Source organism: Haliotis rubra, unplaced genomic scaffold, assembly GCF_003918875.1.
Source record: "Haliotis rubra isolate DU_JTF1 unplaced genomic scaffold, ASM391887v1 Scf477, whole genome shotgun sequence".
NCBI classification, from domain to species: domain Eukaryota; kingdom Metazoa; phylum Mollusca; class Gastropoda; order Lepetellida; family Haliotidae; genus Haliotis; species Haliotis rubra.
In genome coordinates, this window is record NW_025767165.1 from 575,592 (window position 1) to 595,614 (window position 20,023).

General features: G+C 39.9%; 1 protein-coding gene and 1 long non-coding RNA gene across 2 annotated transcripts; one reads left to right on the top strand and one right to left on the bottom strand.

The window, feature by feature from the left end:
* Positions 1-9,527, bottom strand: LOC124290885 (testicular acid phosphatase homolog). The gene is made up of 8 exons (XM_046727731.1): positions 9,399-9,527; positions 7,844-7,933; positions 5,594-5,680; positions 4,604-4,729; positions 3,923-4,075; positions 2,901-3,072; positions 1,708-1,827; positions 1-137 (listed from the first exon to the last, which is right to left on the bottom strand). The coding sequence occupies exons 1-8, from the start codon at positions 9,513-9,515 to the stop codon at positions 4-6; spliced, it is 999 nt and encodes a 332-aa protein (XP_046583687.1). The 5' UTR covers positions 9,516-9,527; the 3' UTR covers positions 1-3.
* A 2,856-nt stretch (positions 9,528-12,383) lies between these two features.
* On the top strand, positions 12,384-19,246 carry LOC124290874. Its single transcript, XR_006902069.1, has 4 exons — positions 12,384-12,394; positions 17,412-17,421; positions 18,517-18,520; positions 19,144-19,246. It is a non-coding gene; the product is annotated as an uncharacterized LOC124290874 (long non-coding RNA).
* The last annotated feature ends 777 nt before the right edge of the window (positions 19,247-20,023 follow it).

Consider the following 20,023-nt stretch of genomic DNA (forward strand, 5'->3'; position numbering starts at 1 on the left):
TAGTCACAAGTGTTCGTTGACTGGTCGGTATCGGTACAAAGCTTGGCGCTTCCTCTCTTGCATAAACCTGTATGCCAGGATGGCCAGGAACATGGCCAGGATGACCGGGATGAGGACAGCTACAGCTACAGTTGCTCCTGTGGGACAGAGAAGGCAAGGAATGGCTATACAGTGATTTGTAAAATTAAGTGACCTTGGCTGGAAAATTTGGAAACATGTTATTTTCTTTAAAAAATATTATTTTTCTAGAGATATATATTCTCTGGGTATTTTACCATTTAATCGTAATATTGGTTCCAATTCAATCACATAAAATGAATGATATTCTTCTCTTAAGTCTTGTTAACAGAGGAACAGTGAAATATCAGTTGACTTGATGAAGAATGTGTTTTAGTTATAATATATGAAATTTTAAAGTCCCATTTTGAAATATTTACTGCCGATTGCTGCAGATTTGGCACCAAATATCAGCATCTCAGGAGGTGTAAATGAAGCTGTGGTTCTTTGAGTTTCCAAAGAAGCAATGAAATGCAGATGACTCTCCTGCCCCGAAATCCGAAGAGGGACCCTATTTAATGTCTACCTGACCCACATCAACATAGCAATCCTATAATACCCTACCTGACAGGTGGTCCCTGTGTGGTGAGTGTCCTTCACCCTCACACCTACATCAACATAGCAATCCTATAATACCCTACCTGACAGGTGGTCCCTGTGTGTGGTGTGTGGCTGTCACCCTCACACCTACATCAACATAGCAATCCTATAATACCCTACCTGACAGGTGGTCCCTGTGTGGTGTGTGTCTGTCACCCTCACACCTACATCAACATAGCAATCCTATAATACCCTACCTGACAGGTGGTCCCTGTGTGGTGTGTGTCTGTCACCCTCACACCTACATCAACATAGCAATCCTATAATACCCTACCTGATAGGTGGTCCCTGTGTGATGTGTGTCTGTCACCCTCACACCTACATCAACATAGCAATCCTATAATACCCTACCTGACAGGTGGTCCCTGTGTGATGTGTGTCTGTCACCCTCACACCTACATCAACATAGCAATCCTATAATACCCTACCTGACAGGTGGTCCCTGTGTGGTGTGTGTCTGTCACCCTCACACCTACATCAACATAGCAATCCTATAATACCCTACCTGACAGGTGGTCCCTGTGTGATGTGTGTCTGTCACCCTCACACCTACATCAACATAGCAATCCTATAATACCCTACCTGACAGGTGGTCCCTGTGTGTTGTGTGGCTGTCACCCCCACACACCTACATTAACATAGCAATCCTATAATACCCTATCTGACAGGTGGTCCCTGTGTGATGTGTGGCTGTCACCCTCACACCTACATCAACATAGCAATACTATAATACCCTACCTGACAGGTGGTCCCTGTGTGATGTGTGGCTGTCACCCCCGATCACGCCTACATCAACATAGCAATACTATAATACCCTACCTGACAGGTGGTCCCTGTGTGGTGTGTGTCTGTCACCCTCACACCTACATCAACATAGCAATACTATAATACCCTACCTGACAGGTGGTCCCTGTGTGGTGTGTGTCTGTCACCCTCACACCTACATCAACATAGCAATCCTATAATACCCTACCTGACAGGTGGTCCCTGTGTGGTGTGTGTCTGTCACCCTCACACCTACATCAACATAGCAATCCTATAATACCCTACCTGACAGGTGGTCCCTGTGTGATGTGTGGCTGTCACCCTCACACATAGCCTTGGAATCTTCTGGTATCATATGCTGGGTGAGTCGTTCCAGTTCCGCCACAGTGCAGAGGTCACTACAGCCTGAAGCATAAACGTGTTTGGTGTTTATCACCCTACTCAGAGAAAGTCCTGCAGTCAGTTCCATAAACAAGTGTGGTACTAAGGTGCCGTTGAGCTTAGCGATAAGGTGGCAGTAACTCCCATACTTTAACATAGGCTTACAAGTGCCATATCTCCAAGACTGCTTTGTCTAATGGGGCCAAGGGTGCCGTTAATCTTAACGCTAAGGTGGCCATAACTCCCCTACTTTAACATAGGCTTACAAGTGCCACATCTCCATGACAGCTTTGTCTAATGGGGCCCAGGGTGGCATTGAATTTAGCGCTAAGGTGGCCACAACTCCCCTACTTTAACATAGGATTACAAGTGTCATATCTCTATGATTGCTTTGTCTAATGGGGCCCAGGGTGTCGTTGTACGAAGTGATCTTAGTGCTTAGGTGACCGTAACACCCCTACCTTAACGTAGACTTATGACAATCGTAGCAGTAGGTTTCATCTCAGATTCCTTTAGAAACAGATTTCAAGTTTAGTTTATTAAACCACTCCGGTTTCAGCTCTGAGACCCCAATATGTACTTAAAATTGTTTACGATTCCACAGTGTTAAACAACATCCATATGCTGCATATGAATTACTGAAACAGAAAGATGGCAAACTTTTCATGCTCATCAAAGTATATTTACCATTTTTGCGAGATGACCAAACCTTTTACATCCTCATGACCTTACCCTACTGTATTGTTTAACTGAGCTATGAGGGGGTATCAAACATTTCTAATTATCACCAAGACATAGTAGAAACTTTATTTTGATTTCTTGTCCTTAAGACTTCTCTACATAATCACCATCCAGAAAGACACATTTCTCCCAACATTTCTTGACCTTGTGCAGACCGGTTGAATAGACCCCCCTGATTTCATGGAAAACCAACCCTCCACAAGATTGAATAAAGAGATGTAAATAGTTTTGGGTCCATATACTAGATAAGGATCACTGATGTTACCTTCAAATTTTCGTCATAATTTCTCAATAAATTCATGGCGATAATTAGAACTTTTTTATATCCCCTCATATCACAGATGTTCATCCATTACCTGATAATTCGAGCAGATATGGTTCAGCAGTTGTGTCATTTCTATAGAACACCTTGACAACAGGGGCATCCTTGATTTCATGTAGTTCTACATAGACGCTGGATCCGTACGGGACGTATCGGTGATTGAACACATTCAGTGCACTTAGAAACGCTTCGATTGTGGAGTCATGCTGAAGGTGAGATAAGATGAAGGCTTTAGGTATTATTAAACATAAGTTAGTGTTAAATCTACCCTAAAAACATATTACCCATTACTGTGCATCAGAGAGTAGGGTTGGGAGTCAGGTTTGGTTTTCGTTGATATTTCTGTTTTCTTTAATGACTGATTTATCAATAACAAAGCACAATAAATTTATCCTGGTGTCATAAGATACAGATGATACCAGGATAGTGATACAGGGATGAAAATGGTAGTTTCTTTTATCGTAAACAAATAAAATTAAGTTAGACAGGGTCTGGAGGACAATGATTTATGTAACATATGACATATTTGGGATTACACTTTCTTAGTAAAGTACATATTTGTTAACCTAATCGACCATTTGTCCGAATTCCATTCTGTGGAAGTCACATGGCTGAGCGGGTTAGGCGGTTGACTTTGTGTGCTGGCTATTAGGGTTCAAATCCTGGATGACTCAACCCAAAAAGTACTAGAATTTGTACTTTACTAAGAAAGTGTAATCCCAAATGTAACACATGTTACATTTGACAACTTTCTTAAATGGAATTTTGCAATCATATGATTTATGTATAATAACAATATCCCTTGATGTGACTAAATCCTAAGAATTTTGCTGATACAAGGAAAATTCTCATCCATTCAGATACATATTGAGAAGTAGCTCCATAAAAACAAAAAACAGGGCTCAGGGTCAGGTAATCCACATTTGTGTCTGTCAGGAAATGGGAAGAATGTCTAAACCTTCGCTCCATCATTTTTTGCCAATTACAGAACCTAAAGCTTATCTTTTCAATAATGATTGGTAATAATGATTTAAACATTTTGCAGTGGGAACTCACTGCTGAGAAGAGAAGAGCTTTCCTTGACAATTTATTAGTGATGTGGTCTTTCATGTTCTGTATCATTCTTCCAAGCAGTGGACCTGTAGACACAGAAAGATGATCTAGAATCAATAACCACATATGTATTTGTTGTTTAACACCGCACTCAGCAATCTCTTAACTATATGGCAGCAATCTGTAATTGACCAAGTCTGGATCTGACAATACAGTGATCAACAGCATAAGCATCAATCAATGCAATTGTGATACCAGCGGCGGATGCAGCTTTTTGAGAAAAGGGGGGTGCACTCTTCATTTTTACCTGAGTTTCAATGGTCATTGAACAAACTTTCAGGACAAAAGTGTGTGTGTGTGTGTGTGCACACCCCTGCATCCCCACTCTGGATCCGCCTGTGGATACAATGACATGTGTCAAGCAAGTCAGCGAGTCTGACCACCCTAACCTGTTGGTCGCCTCTTATGACAAGCATGGGTTGCTGAAGACCAATTCTAACCCGGATCTTCACGGGTGGTACTTACATCAGCGGTAATATATTGCACACAATAGCAAACTAGAGCACTCTGATCCTGAAGTCATGTGACACCATGGCATCTGACGCTAGACTAATAGTAGATAGTATTGTAATTTGCTGTTATCTGAGAGACAGACTTACCTCCCCTGATGCAGACAGGAGTTACCTCCCTGATGCGAGCCAGTTCAGGAGTGTTTGTCCTTACTTGAACTTTCAAATCTATCAGTTTCAGGATGATCTCTGCTGTGTCGTTTACTATCAGCCATGGTGGATAGGGCTTCTTGTTTATTTTCTGGACACATCAAACATCAGTGATGGGTATTAATGACATATTCAAGAGAATATTAGGTGAGTAATGAATTGAATTCCATGAAGGGCTAAGGTTTTCACGCCACTTTTAGCAATATTACAGCAATATCACAGCAGGGGGAAAACCAGAAATGGGCTTCACCCCTTGTACCCATTTGGGAACTCAAACCCGGGTCTTTGGCATGATGAGCGAACAAATAAAATCTCTAGGCTACCCCACTGCCCCACATATTCAAAGTCAACACTGTAAAAAATCATGTCGCTGCCATATTGAAATGTTCATTTCCCTTTTACAGAAAATCAAATATCTGCTAAGTAGAGTATCTTAAAATCCATTGCATGAAATCAACATAAACCAGCGGGTCATCTCACACTGACCACTCTTCCACACATAATTTCATCAAACTGTCTGTACTGTCTGTAATAGTAGTAGTAATAGTCCACTTATATGGTGATATATCCAGGCACATTGCCTGCTCACAGCCCTACGTACATTACTATCCCCAGGCACAGGGAACTATCACACTTTCCGATACTTTTTCAACTCCCTGGGGATCATACAGCCATATTGCCTGTTAGGTGCAATGAATTAAACACTCACATTGCCGGAACATCCTCACGGGGACCCATTTTACAGCTGGGTGAATTGAGATAATGTGGATCTAAGTAGCTTGTGTAAGGATACTATGCAAATGTGCCCACCTCTGGACCTCAACCTAGGTGCCTCCACCAGGGATCAAACCCAGGCCTTTAGCGTAATAGGCAGATGCCTTACAACTGCACTATCGTCTATAAAAAATGATGTACTTTAATTCTAAAAAAAAATAATTGCTGAATGTACCGGTACCTCACACAGAAGAGGATCCATTATAAGAAGAAGGCTGCCAAGAGTAGCGCTGAGACCAGAATGCTGTGAGATGTAGTCTATAAGGTCCTGGAAATAACAATGTCTCATGTTATAATTAACAGGACAACTGTACACAAAGAACTTACAAAGCACCCCCTGTGTTTTTGCAATGATAAGTTTTCAACACATACATAAAACTTCTCATGGTGACCACGATGGAAAAACAAGTTTTTCTGACCCGTATGATCCTTTGACTTATAACAGACAATGAAATGATTGGAATCCATGTTGATTTTATGATTATAATTGCTCATTTCGAGAAATCGCTGCTTTTCATACGAAACCATGTCTGTATAAGTATGGCCCTGGAATGTTTAAATGTTAAATTTATTGGTGAATATGAACATTCAAAATGTCATTTTGCATGTCTTACACGATTCAAGGTCAATACTGAGTGTGACCTCCATGTGACTGTATGACAGCCAGCACTCTCCTCCTCGAACCCCCTGTCAGCCTCTTGATCCTCTGAAGGGGCAGTCTACATCATTCCTCGTGTAAAACAGCTTCCATTTGGAGTACCTTCTGTACAAGAGGATCCCTTTGCTACACCAACGACCAATCATGTCCCACATATGCTCCAAAGGGTTAAGATCAGGGCTCATTCAATCATGAGACATGACAGGGGGTGCTTTGTGTATATATTGCGTAATATAGTTATCAAAATTTACAATTCAGTTAATCTAAAATAAAGTTTAATAAATAGTATCAAATATGAAACTACCATTACTTTTGAAACATATATTACAGAAAGTGTTTTCTTTGCTTTTGAGGAATATTTGTGGGTAAGAAATTCCTTGTATTAGAGAGATAATGGTTTGGTTAGACTCCCAGTAATTTGATAACATTATGTTCTTGGGGCATGAAGGTTAAATCTGAAAATTATTGATACATCTTTAAGAATATCCATTACTGTTAATAATATATTGAAAGATGAAGCCAGTGACAGACATGATGGTGGGGCCACAAATATCAACTGTATTGAGTTGATGGTTTTTGTTTAACGCCACTGACTCAGCAATATTCCAGATAGATGGGACTTTAGTCTGTAAATAATCATGTCTAGACCAGACAATCCAGTAATCAATATCATGAGCATCAATCTATGCAATTGGGATATGATGACATGTGTCAACTGTATGAATGTCACTCAGCAATATTCCAGATAGATGGGACTAACCACCAGACAATCCTCTTAGGTCAAGCATGGGTTGCGGAAGACCAGTTTTATCCCGGATCTTCAAGGGTGGTATGTAGGGTTGGGTATCGCCAAAATTTTCGAATTGCGATATTGTGTGATATGTGTTGGCATATTGCAATATGTATTGCAATATATTGCGAAAGTGTAACACATGTGTTAAAGTAATGAAATTACTGTTTCCTTTCTTTTGGAATAATGCCACTGGCCACTGTCAGGACTCAGATGTAATTGTACAAGAGATCAATTGAAAATGTTTCCAATTTGAAGACTTCCCTCTAAAGTTTGGAACTCGTGAAAAAGCGTCTGAAGCGGTGTCCGCCATTTTGGTTTGTTTAACCCTATGAGTGACGGTAACAATCTATTCTTTTATTTACATGATTTGAAAATCATGCAAATGCAATTACATGACCAATAAACATTCTCAAAACTATTAATGTATAATAATATAAATGAAATACAAATGTTATTAGAAGTGTTGACTACATCACGAAAATTAGAGATCGTATCGGGAGAACCGGTTTGCAAAAAGTGTACCGCAATATATCATATTGTGAAGTTCGAATTGCAATATAGAGGTAAACCGCTATCAGGGCTCAAGATAATTTTTCAACATCAGGAGTATGTACTCCTTATTTTTTGTAATATAGGAGTACTGGAAAAACTGAAAGAGTACATTTCGATTACAGAATGGAATTTAATGGAGTATCAGTAAGCTTCTGTTTCATTTCATATATGCACCACAACATTGCTACTCTTGTGTAAACAGGTAGAAAAAACAATGAAACAAATTCAGTCTGTAAATGATTCTAAGACCGTACACCATTGCTGTGGTGCGTATCTGCTATGTTTTCTAAATTATTTCCTACCATATTGCATATATTTTATCCGTACATACGCCGATACAGCCCTTATCTGGAGCCCTGGGTATTATCGCCCACCCCTAGTGGTATGAGTAAATAAGTAATGGACTCCCCATCATCCAGTCAGCCTACCTTGTGTTGGTTCTGTATCTTCAGCATGGGAGGACTCTGCAGCAGCTCCTCGTACGCTTTCTCATACGTGGGGCAGTGCAGGTACAGCAGCTGGAGACAGACAAGTGGTCAGTGTAGCAATAACTACAGAACAGCTGTGTTACAACTGTACGACAGCTACAGTGACAGTACAGCTGAGTCACAACCTTATGAGAGCTATACCACAGCTACAGAACACCTGTCACAGCTATATGAGAGCTACAGAATAGCTGTGTTAAAGCTACAGAATAGCTGTGTTAAAGCTGTATGACAGCTACAGAACAGCTGTGTTAAAGCTGTATGACAGCTACAGAACAGCTGTGTTAAAGCTGTATGACAGCTGAACAGCTGTGTTAAAGCTGTTGATGACAGCTACAGAACAGCTGTGTTAAAGCTGTATGACAGCTACAGAACAGCTGTGTTAAATGCTGCTATGACAGCTGTGTTAAAGCTGCACGACAGCTACAGAACAGCTGTGTTAAAGCTGTATGACAGCTACAGAACAGCTGTGTTAAAGCTGTATGACAGCTACAGAACAGCTGTGTTAAAGCTGTATGACAGCTACAGAACAGCTGTGTTAAAGCTGTATGACAGCTACAGAACAGCTGTGTTAAAGCTGTATGACAGCTACAGAACAGCTGTTTAAAGCTAAATGACAGCTACAGAACAGCTATATCACAGCTGTGTTAAAGCTGTATGACAGCTACAGAACAGCTGTGTTAAAGCTGTGTGAACAGCTACTACAGAACAGCTCACAGCTGTTTAAAGCTGTATGACAGCTACAGAACAGCTGTGCTACAGCTCTATGTGTAAAAGCTACATGACAGCTATAGAACAGCTGTGTTAAAGCTATATGACAGCTACAGACAGAACAGCACAGCTGTGTTAAAGCTATATGACAGCTACAGACCAGCTATATCACAGCTGTGTTAAAGTTATATGGGAGCTACAGAACAACTATAACACAGCTGTGTTAAAGCTATATGACAGCTACAGAACAGCTATATCACAGCTGTGTTAAAGCTGTATGAGAGCTACAGAACAGCTGTGTTAAAGCTATATGACAGCTACAGAACAGCAGTGTTAAAGCTATATGATAGCTACAGAACTGTTATACCACAGCTGTGTTAAAGCTATATGACAGCTACAGAACAGCTGTGTTAAAGCTATATGAGAGCTACAGAACAGCTATATCACAGCTGTGTTAAAGCTATGTGAGAGCTACAGGACAGCTGTCACAGCTATATGAGAAGCACAGCACAGCTGTTTTACAGCCATATCATAGCTACACCTCACCTGTCTAAGCTATATGAGAGCTACATCACAGCTACATCACAGTTGTCATAACTATATCAGAGCAACAGCACATCTGTGTCAGCACTATATCTACATCACAGCAGATCACAACCTATGAACTAAATTTGTATTTTCTCTAAAAGCTGATGGCTACTGCAGCGCCTTAAACAAATGGGCCAGCCATCATCCCAGGAGATGAACAAATTAGTATTTACTTTTGGACATAGACAACACAACTTACATAGTCCTCTGACCTAGGAACTGTGTGAACTGGTATTGGTTGCCATGGTAATGTACCATTCCAAACTTGCTTGCCCTCTGGTGGATAAAGGCCAGTGAGAACACTGTAGGCGCTCATCAACGTCCTGTCAACGCCGGTGAAAGTACTGTCGGAAATGCTAGAAAAATGCTTTTTAGCCTTAATATCTTTATAAAGGTGATAAATGTACTATGTTGTCAATATATCAACTCGCCTATTGTCTACCTAATTTTTATTTCAATCGATTTAACATTCCCATGCATTTAAAGGGCAGTTTACAGGAGAGAATTTGGTACCAAAACAGCAACTTAATATTTTTTCAGAGTTCAACAACAGAAATCTGAAATAGTCTTTACATTTATGCTAATAATACAGGTGGTGTAAAAATATGAATTAACGTTTTTCCTAAACAAATAAATATTCAATGTTTGTGTTACTTTACTTAATTATCGTTTCTTTATTGAAGAAATATTATTATAAATGTTAAGTCTTGATAAATAAGTTTCCCGTCATGCATGCACATCTTTATCACAGCGTCCACTATGGCCAACGATTTGCAGTCGATTGTTGCAAAGGTTTATAGTTTTTTTCTGCTTAAAAAAGACAGAGGTAAACCTTTCATTAGTTTAGAAAGGGTTTATTACAGAACTTGTAGAGCTGTTGGCATGTCTTACCAACAAGTTTACAATATTGTAAACAAATCAGACAAGACAGGGACCGTCTCAAATGCAAAACCGGGACGTAAAACCATCCTTGACAACTTTGACAAGGGAGTGCTTAGACGGGCGGTCTACAAACTTTATGAGAAGAAAAATATACATATTCTAAAGAAGCTACACCAGTGACTTCGTTAAATCTTTGGCCAATGTTCACAACTAGATTAAACTGACCGAATTACATCCATATGTTTTCAATGAAATATACTGTTGACATGCAAAACATTTATTAAAACGTTGCACATTTCTACAATCAATCGATAAGATAACACAAGTGATTGGACTCTTTCCAATGTACAGTAATTCGTATGTTTATTTCAAAACAAACACACATACACAAATGATCCCTTACATAACCGATACGTATACTATACGTACACATATTCAACATTTTGCAGAAAACATCTATTGAGATGACCCCTCGCCCGAGCGCGTGCTCAGGTGTCAATTTCACCTGTCGATACCGTGGATGCTGATGACGTAACACAGGCAATTAATGTTTGTATCAAATAACGTCCCACTACCCCTTATTTTTCTAAGTTTTTGGTATTTTCATCAGTAAAAACACATTTTAGGGCATGTCTCAAAATTTATTCTCTCGGTCTACATTAGGTAGATGTTTCTTGAAGTGATATTTGTTATTTAAGTAACTGTAATACCTCTGAATTTTAAATATAAGTCAAAAAGCATTTTTCTAGCATTTCCGACAGTACTTTAGTTAGGAAATCACTACCAATGTAGTGTGTACTGATGAACAGACTCACCTCTGTGTTTGTGTAGTTAGCTGTTAGGAAATCACTACCAATGTAGCGTGTACTGATGAACAGACTCACCTCTGTGTTTGTGTAGTTAGCTGTTAGGAAATCACTACCAATGTAGCGTGTTCTCATGAACAGACTCACCTCTGTGTTTGTGTAGCTAGCTGTTAGGAAATCACTACCTAATGACAGGTTAGATGAACAGACTCACTACTGTGTTTGTGTAGCTAGCTGTTAAGAAAACCACTACCTCCACGATAGTTCTCATGAACAGACTTACCTCTGTGTTTGTGTAGTTAGCTGTTAGGAAATCACTCCATGTAGCGTGTTCTGATGAACAGACTTCACCTCTGTGTTTGTGTAGCTAGCTGTTAGGAAATCACTACCTACGAATTGTGTTCTGATGAACAGACTTACCTCTGTGTTTGTGTAGCTAGCTGTTAGCTGTTAGGAAACCACTACCTACCATTGTATGAACAGACTTACCTGTGTGTGTGTAGTTAGCTGTTAGGAAATCACTCAAATGTGAACAGAACAGGCTTACCTCTGTGTTTGTGTAGTTAGCTGTTAGGAAATCACTACCATGTAGTGTGTTCTGATGAACAGACTTACCTCTGTGTTTGTGTAGTTAGCTGTTAGGAACTCACTACCTACGTATTGTGTTCCGATGAACAGACTTACCTCTGTGTTTGTGTAGCTAGCTGTTAGGAACCCACTACCTATATATTGTGTTCTCAGGAACAGACTTACCTCTGTGTTTGTGTATAGTTAGCTGTTAGGAAATCACTCCCGATGTAGCGTGTTCTGATGAACAGACTTACCTCTGTGTTTGTGTAGCTAGCTGTTAGGAAGCCACTACCTACGTAGCGTGTTCTGATGAACTGACCAACTTCATACATCTGTTTCATGCCCACCTACAACATTTAGATGAAAAACTTTGTTAATGCACAACTGTAACACACAAAAATAATAATGTATGTGTTAACAGGTGATCATATAACTGTGAAAATATATTTGCAGCTTCAACACAGCGTACTCTTTAGCTCACATGTGAAACCATGACATTTGAAAATTTGCATGTGATTGGTTCAGGAACCCATGCATCTTTCCTTCATTCATATTAAATGTTTGCTGAAGGTTGATATGACATGACAACAGCCTCCGTTGTCAAGTGGACACAGTATCCACATTAATGCAAACATTTGCATGGTTCACGCAAATAAATCTACATTTCACGCACGATATTTTCTACATGCATGTTCTGCACGCAAAGAATTTTGTATTCGGGGAACAATTACCTGAAATATGTATTTTACCCAAGGAAACTACATAATACAATAAAGTTTCTCTCAGGTAATTTGACTTGTGAATGATGACAACATGCTCTGAAATGCAAGGAAATGATGTCTACATTTCAAAATTTTATGGGGGGACCCCACATCCCCCAAGAGACCTTGACGCTTTCTGGCTCAGGCATGCACACGAAAGATTCTTGGGGCTCTGCGTTTTAGGAATGTGAAGCTTTTTTTCCTACAGCTACCCCTGGACAGAGTTTCTGGGAAAATGTGGCTGATGAACATCCTCCTCAAGCATTAGTACAGAGTTTTAACTTGCCATACAAACATGGAGGTCCAGGGGACCACCATCAATAAATTTAGCAGGTCCTTGCTGGTAATTTGAGGGTTCTGTATAGTTTTAAAATGGTGTATTGTACGTGTAGTGCACGTTCAGATAATTACTTCAGAGCCTGGGATGAATCAGTGATCACGTGGACAATGGTCATGACTGATGGGTGAAATAACAGACAGATAACCAGTGTTCACGAATAGTGTCTGACCCTCTGACAAATCCGGCAGATTTTCCGGTGGTCCGGTGGAAGTCTACCACCTGCCAGCCACAGTGTCCGACTGTATATTTCACAATGACTTTGACTGAAGTTGTCGTATGTGACACATCACACTTGTTTGCTGTTTACAAATTTTACGTTTGTTAATAATTTCAATGCCACTTATAAGAAGTGTTAAATCTGAAATGTGTGTTTAATTTTTATTCTATGGGTCCTGTGAATTTTCAGTGGGTCGAACAGACCTCTGAAACTTACAGGACGCAATGTCCTGTTACTTTGAAACACCATTCGTGAACACTGGATAACTACTCTTGATGAGGTATAGGTTCGCTCTTGGTATATTTGTGCGTCTCTCCTGCGTATCGTGGGTTTTCTGCGTCCATTCTCTGCATTTGTGCGTACTGGATGCACATTTTTGCGTCACGTAAAACCCTGATTAGAACATGTGAGAAAAGTGGTTTCTGCATGTTTTGAAACTGTACTGTTGTTTTTTACACAGTTCGTCTGCCTGTATGACTATGAGTGAGTGAGTGAGTGAAGATTTAAACTAAAGTCACATCTGTAATATTTCAGACATACCGACTAAAATAACTCGTACATTGATAATAAATAGAATACAATGTAAAATCTGTTGACAAGGTCAATACAATTTCTAGAATATCACACACATAGGTTTAAAAGTGGCATGTAACTTTAAAATTTTATCACTATTCATGACAACACAATATAAAATACTGTTAAATCATAAAACACCTGTCAACAAAGGACAATAAAAATAGAATGTCACAGAAACAGAATTTAAAATTTAATTTCTATCAGAACAACACAATATAGAAATGAGCTGTCGCTCTCCAGCAACAGATGGCATCACCATACTACGGGCCATGAGGACTTACAGTACTTTGCTACCCACATGGACACCATCATTCCTTCAGGTGTTTATTGACAAAATTACCTAAATCTGCCTGTGTAACACAGGGCTCAATTTTGTGCTTTGTTACTTGCACCGGTGCAACCCAATATTACACATTGCAACCTAATTATTTGTCTAACTTGCACCAGGTGCAAGTCAATTTTTGAGAAATAAATAACAATAAATCTGACATTATAAACATAATTATCTCAGCACATTATTCTTCTAAACTTTGAATAATTCAGTAGCATATTTCTGCCATTACATATTGCAATAAAAGCAGTGCAACTGGAATTTGGCTGGTGCAACTAGGTTTTTGTCTTAGGTTGCACCTGGTGCAAGTAGGTTAACATTCCTTAAATCAAACCCTGTAATATGTTATTGCAAAATATTCAAATGTAATGCATGTGTAAAAACATGCCACAGATCAATGCAAGGAAGCCATATACAGACTATGAAAGATCAACACCCTGTGTTTAACCTGAGTCATTACCTTTCACTTTGACTGTATAAGAGTGAGTGAGTTAGTGTAGTTTTACGCCACACTCGGCAATATTCCACCTATATGGCGGCAGTCTGTAAATAACTGAGTCTGGACCACACAATCCAGTGATCAACACCATGCGCATTGATCTGCGCAATTGGGAACCGATGACATGTGTCAACCAAGACAGCAATTCTGACCACCCGATCCGGGTAGTCGCCCCTTACGACAAACATGTTTTCCTGAAGATCAATTTTAACCTGGATCTTCAAGGGTCGACTATATCAGAGAAGAGTGAACTTCAATGTAAAATACAACCCATAATATATGCGAACAAATTTGTAAGCGATGTACCATATATGCAAATAAATGAAATTCTTAACTTGAAGCAACTTCTTTCAAGCCAAATGTGTACCTGGGTCAAAGGTTTTGCAGACAGCTTGAATGACTAGAATTAACAAACATTGCACAGCTACCGTCACCATGTAACCAAACTGGGGTCATGTATGGTTGTATCTGCTTAAATGCTAAATGTCACACCACACTTCTCTAAAAAATAATAATACATTTCTCTTAATAATACTAACTATCAGCCCTCAGGGAAGCTACCATACAATTTATTCCAAAAACAATCATGCATTTAGATTACAATGTTAAATGAAAAAGTTCGAATGAATTAATGCAAAGTTGCATTAAATCAACTCTCGCCCTCTGCTGGTCGAACATTATTTCACGCGAACCCGATAGAGTTATGTCCCTTGGAGCGCTCTTTATGAATATCATACACACAACTTGTGATTGAAATCAGTTCGGCAACAGTTTCCAATGAACGGAGCAATTGTTTACATTCCATACATGGTACGTGTTCTCTGTTTGGAAGCTGTTCGCCTCAAAGTTTCAATTAATCATTTCAGGCAAGTTGTAAAGGATAATAAATCTTTTATTGCATCAATAGGAAGCTCAAGTGAGCACATATGCCCCAATATATATAATACAGGCCAAAATATTGTCGAAAATATGTGACATTGTGCCTTTAAGCAGCTATACCCATATTGGAAACCATAATCTTGCCATAGGTTATGATTTTTGTGTTAGTATCAAAATGGCTGTGATAATGCTAGAAGTTCTAGAATGAATACTGAAAAAGTACACAAACCTTGGACAGCTGACCAAGCCCCTGCGGCCAGGAGTCCTCCTGATACGGGTCTGTGGGGTACACATGGGTTGGACTACGGTCACCATGGCGGAACAGCTGAAACCGAGATGTAACGACAGGTGAAACCACGATGAAATGACAGGTAGGTTCTCTTGTAATATCCAGGTTAAAATTTAGTGATGAGAGTGAGTGTGGTTTTATGCCGCTTTTGGCAATATTCTGGCAATACTTGGACACTGTTGGGGTGCGATTCCACAAAACCATCGTAGTGCTGATGTTATCGTAAGTCGTAAACTTTAACATATAGACTTATGAGTGAGTAAGTTTGGTTTTAAGAAGCTTTTAACAATATTACAGCAATATCACGGCAGGGGACACCAGAAATGGGCTTCACAACTTGTATCAATGTGGTTTTTTTTGGCATGATGAGCAAACGCTTTAACCACTAGGCTGTACCCCTTCTGATAGTCCAGTGATCAACGGCATGAGCATCGATAGCTTTGTGGAACAGTGCCCAGGGGCCCACATATTGTACCCATGTTGGGAATCAAATCTTGGGCTTCCCATGTTTGGAATCAAATCTTGGGCTTCAGTGCGACGAGCGAATGTTTTAACCGGTTATAATAAGGATGTGATCACATTTTATGACACAACAGAATCGCCATAATCACATTAGCCTGAGAATGATTTAATAATCTATATCAAAACATGTCGGTTTCCTGACTGTAATATCTTATAAACATTGGTTGCCTATTTGTCTCAACAGGAAGTATTCGTGATTGTAGTGTATTAATCTGTGCCTGTTTCATATACACAATGTTATGATATTGACCCGATAATGCCCGCATGAGTTTTGTGGCAGGGTTTACAATCACAGATGCTAAAACTGCCATCAAGGCATATATTATCACTGAGTCTTGTACTATATATAGTACTAAGACCCCGGCAGTGATAGTGGCAATTTTACGCGTTACAAGCCCCTGTGTTTACAATTACAATCGATTATTGATTAATTACTGCATGAGCTCCATTATTGATCTGCATAATGTGAGTGAAACCCGGCACTCGTCATTTAAGACAGGTACCCCTTTACAATCAAACATCCTTTCAAATCCTTAGCTATAGTGTTGGCTACCACTTGCTTATGAAACACTCCTTTGCGATCCAAACGGCGAGGTTCAGCTTTACAATCCCTATTTCAGTTGTGTCATCATTTAACAAATTCATCCTATGTAATTTGAACGCGGTCTTAACATATTTATTGTCAGTTTTAATCAATAATATTATTTGTGACTACGTTCGTCATCCACAGTAGAGTGTTGGCAAACTCGTCTGCTCAGCTTTAGCCGCTAACTTTAGGCTGGTATAGCTATAGTTTTAACCTCCAGGAAATCCGAAATAATGCGCCCAGAAATGTGATAGCCTTATGTAGACACCATATTACATCCTCGTAGTATGTATTTTCGGACGCATAATAACATTCATTGTTGTCTCGCATATCAGACGAAAAACTGTAAAACATTGCACTTGCGTCTTGAGTGTAAAACTAGTAAAAGCCAGTTTTTACCCAAAACACAAGCCAGTTTCCGCGTAGCTTACAATGTCTGTAAGACACAACATATCTCGTTAAAGTGCGATTAAAACACTGATGATGTGAGCAAACATACGCGATGGTGCATTATCAACGAATCTTGTCAATAAAATACCCTGAGCTTTTGCCATATCAACATACAACGTCTGGATCAGTGGATCATGGATGTCTGCTCAGACTGCTGACGACGGGACATGGCGAAGGAAAAGCAGCTCACAAATAGCATTGACATACTCACAATTTGTACTAATCTTAAGGTTGTTGAATCAGTTGGGCTTATGGTATCCACTTTTGTCAATAAAACTAAAACTATAAAGAGTCGCATTTCTCTACATCGGTCATATTTTTGTTTATCGATGTCACCGTTTGTTTAGAGTGACCTCCCTTTGAAGCTTCGTCGAGGGCCTGTTTGGGTTGCATTCAGCGTGTCATGAGGCTGACACGGATTTAATGTTAAAAAGGTATGTTCGGTTAAATGTATGGAAAAATAAACAAAGCGAAAACTAGATGACTTACAGTTTTTCCTTAGAGGGCGAAATATGTCTTTATGTTATCATGGTGGTAAAATGTCATATTGCAAAATTGGAGGAAATTTTATTTTAAGCAATTCATCTCGATTCTTTTATTAATAATATTGAATACATGATTTCTTAATGTATATTGATTACACACACACAAAAGCAAATGAATAAAAAATAAATCGCTTTGAACAAAACAAATTGGCTTTTCGTGCATTTTGCCATTCCTGACCCATATATTGACTAATTCTTGAATTAGAGATATCATGCCACAGTTAAGCATGAATACCCCACTCAGACACATTATACGAGCCGACCAGTCCTTGTTGTACCCATTAATGTCGGGCGCCAGGCAGGGACCAACAAGTACCATATTTAACGTCTTTTGGTATGACGTGGTCGGGGATCGAACCCGCGACCTTCCGCTCTCCGGGCGGACGCTCTAACCACTACACCACGGACGAGGCCTCTTCCTATAGAACCTAATTACGTATTGACGACAGTGGAGAGAATGTAAAGTCTAGGTACCCATTTTTCGTATTCATACACCCTTGTATCTCCATTATAATGTATTACTGTATGCTGTCGACTTTTCTAATAGTATTGGTAACACTTTGGGAATAGTTTAGTTTTCTCCCTTTTTTTCCCCGAGGTGATTTCAAAATTAATGAACATGGTTTAAGCAATAACCCGTATATACAGATCTTAATCCTCAAATCAGTAAACAACCACACATGATCCTGGACTAATGAATATAATAAACATACAGTTTGATGTCTACAGTCAAACGGGCAATAAAACTGACGGCTGGTATTAGACTAACGCTTAGTCTCTGGATATGCATGTATATAATGTTGATAGTAACAAACAAACCCATTTAAATTGAAAAGGAGCCCCAGGGAGAAGACCAGAGACCTGAGCAAATCTAGACTTGCTTCATTTTGGGCTTTACCATTGCAGAGAGGGCTAGGCAGTAGGGAAACTAATGTGGCTCAGGGAGTGTGAGACAGACTAGGCTGGTATTGGTAACAGACCCTAGAATTATTGTCACTACACTTACGACTGTTTAGGCGTTTGGCATTGTCCAAAAACAGTCCAGTTTCAGGGCTTGAATTCAGAACAGTGCTGCAAGTTATCAGGGATTCAACGTGTTTTAATAACACGTATCAAAAGTGCACATGGCAAATGAATTAAAAAACAAGTTAAGTCGAAAAGTCTGAAATCATCATCCATCTGTCGCTTTATATGGAAAATCCAACCTTTTAGAAACTACACCATCCCATTCCAAAACCTTTTCAGCCACGAAGCACGCCATGTTCAAAACGTTCTCGAATCTCCCTTTTGTCGTTCTTATATAGGTACAGCCAACCTTCTACAGATGGTAACTGCCCCATCCTAAGTATTGATATTTTACATCTTTAATGAGATGAATGGTTTATCAGTGTAACAGGAATATCTGACTGAGATTTACATTTGTCGTTGAACGTCCGGTGACCATAGATTTAGTTAGATGATTGGCCAAAGCGCCCTACTGTCCATCACGTCATTTACCATGAAACTTCACCCTCAGTAATATCGCGTCAATCCGCCCGTCGTCTTAAGACAATCTTGGATTCGACGAGGCATCTCCAAATCAAACGTTCAGTACGAACGTGTTTCAGTCCACCCCATTCTCCTTGAAGGGCAGCACCGGGTTTGTTGAGAGTGGTCGGTGGTTGTTGACGGTTAGGTACACGCCGTCCAAGTATGTCCCAGGGCCTAGATTTTCGAAGCCGTCTTAGCGCTAAAACAGTCTTAAGTTAATGTTAATGTATGGCACTTACGACTATCTTAGCGCTAAGAGAGCTTCGAAAAATCTAGGCCCAGGCATGTTGGATATGTTCTTCTGCTGGAGGTACTTAGTGACAATACGAGCCATCTGTGCTCTTGTTGGAGGTTCTCAGTAGCAATACGAGTCACCTGTGTGCTCTTGTTGGAGGTATGTCAGTAACAATACGAGCCATCTGTGCTCTTGTTGGAGGTACTCAGTAACAATACGAGCCATCTGTGCTCTTGTTGGAGGTTCTCAGTAACAATACGAGCCATCTGTGCTCTTGTTGGAGGTACTCAGTAACAATACGAGCCATCTGTGCTCTTGTTGGAGGTACTCAGTAACAATACGAGCCATCTGTGCTCTTGTTGGAGGTTCTCAGTAACAATACGAGCCATCTGTGCTCTTGTTGGAGGTTCTCAGTAACAATACGAGCCAGGTACTCAGTGCTCTTGTTGGAGGTTCTCAGTAACAATACGAGCCCTCTGTGCTCTTTGTTGGAGGTACTCAGTAACAATACGAGCCATCTGTGCTCTTGGTGGAAGTTCTCAGTAACAATACGAGCCCTCTGTGCTCTTGTTGGAGGTTCTCAGTAACAATACGAGCCATCTGTGCTCTTGTTGGAGGTTCTCAGTAACAATACGAGCCATCTGTGCCATCTGTGCTCTTGTTGGAGGTACTCAGTAACAATACGAGCCCTATATTTGTTGGAGGTATTCTAACATATGTCGTCATCATGAAAAGTAAAACGACGTCCACGTCCAAATAGCAACACGTTTGCCTGCAGGATGTTGTCACGGTAGTACTACCCAGTA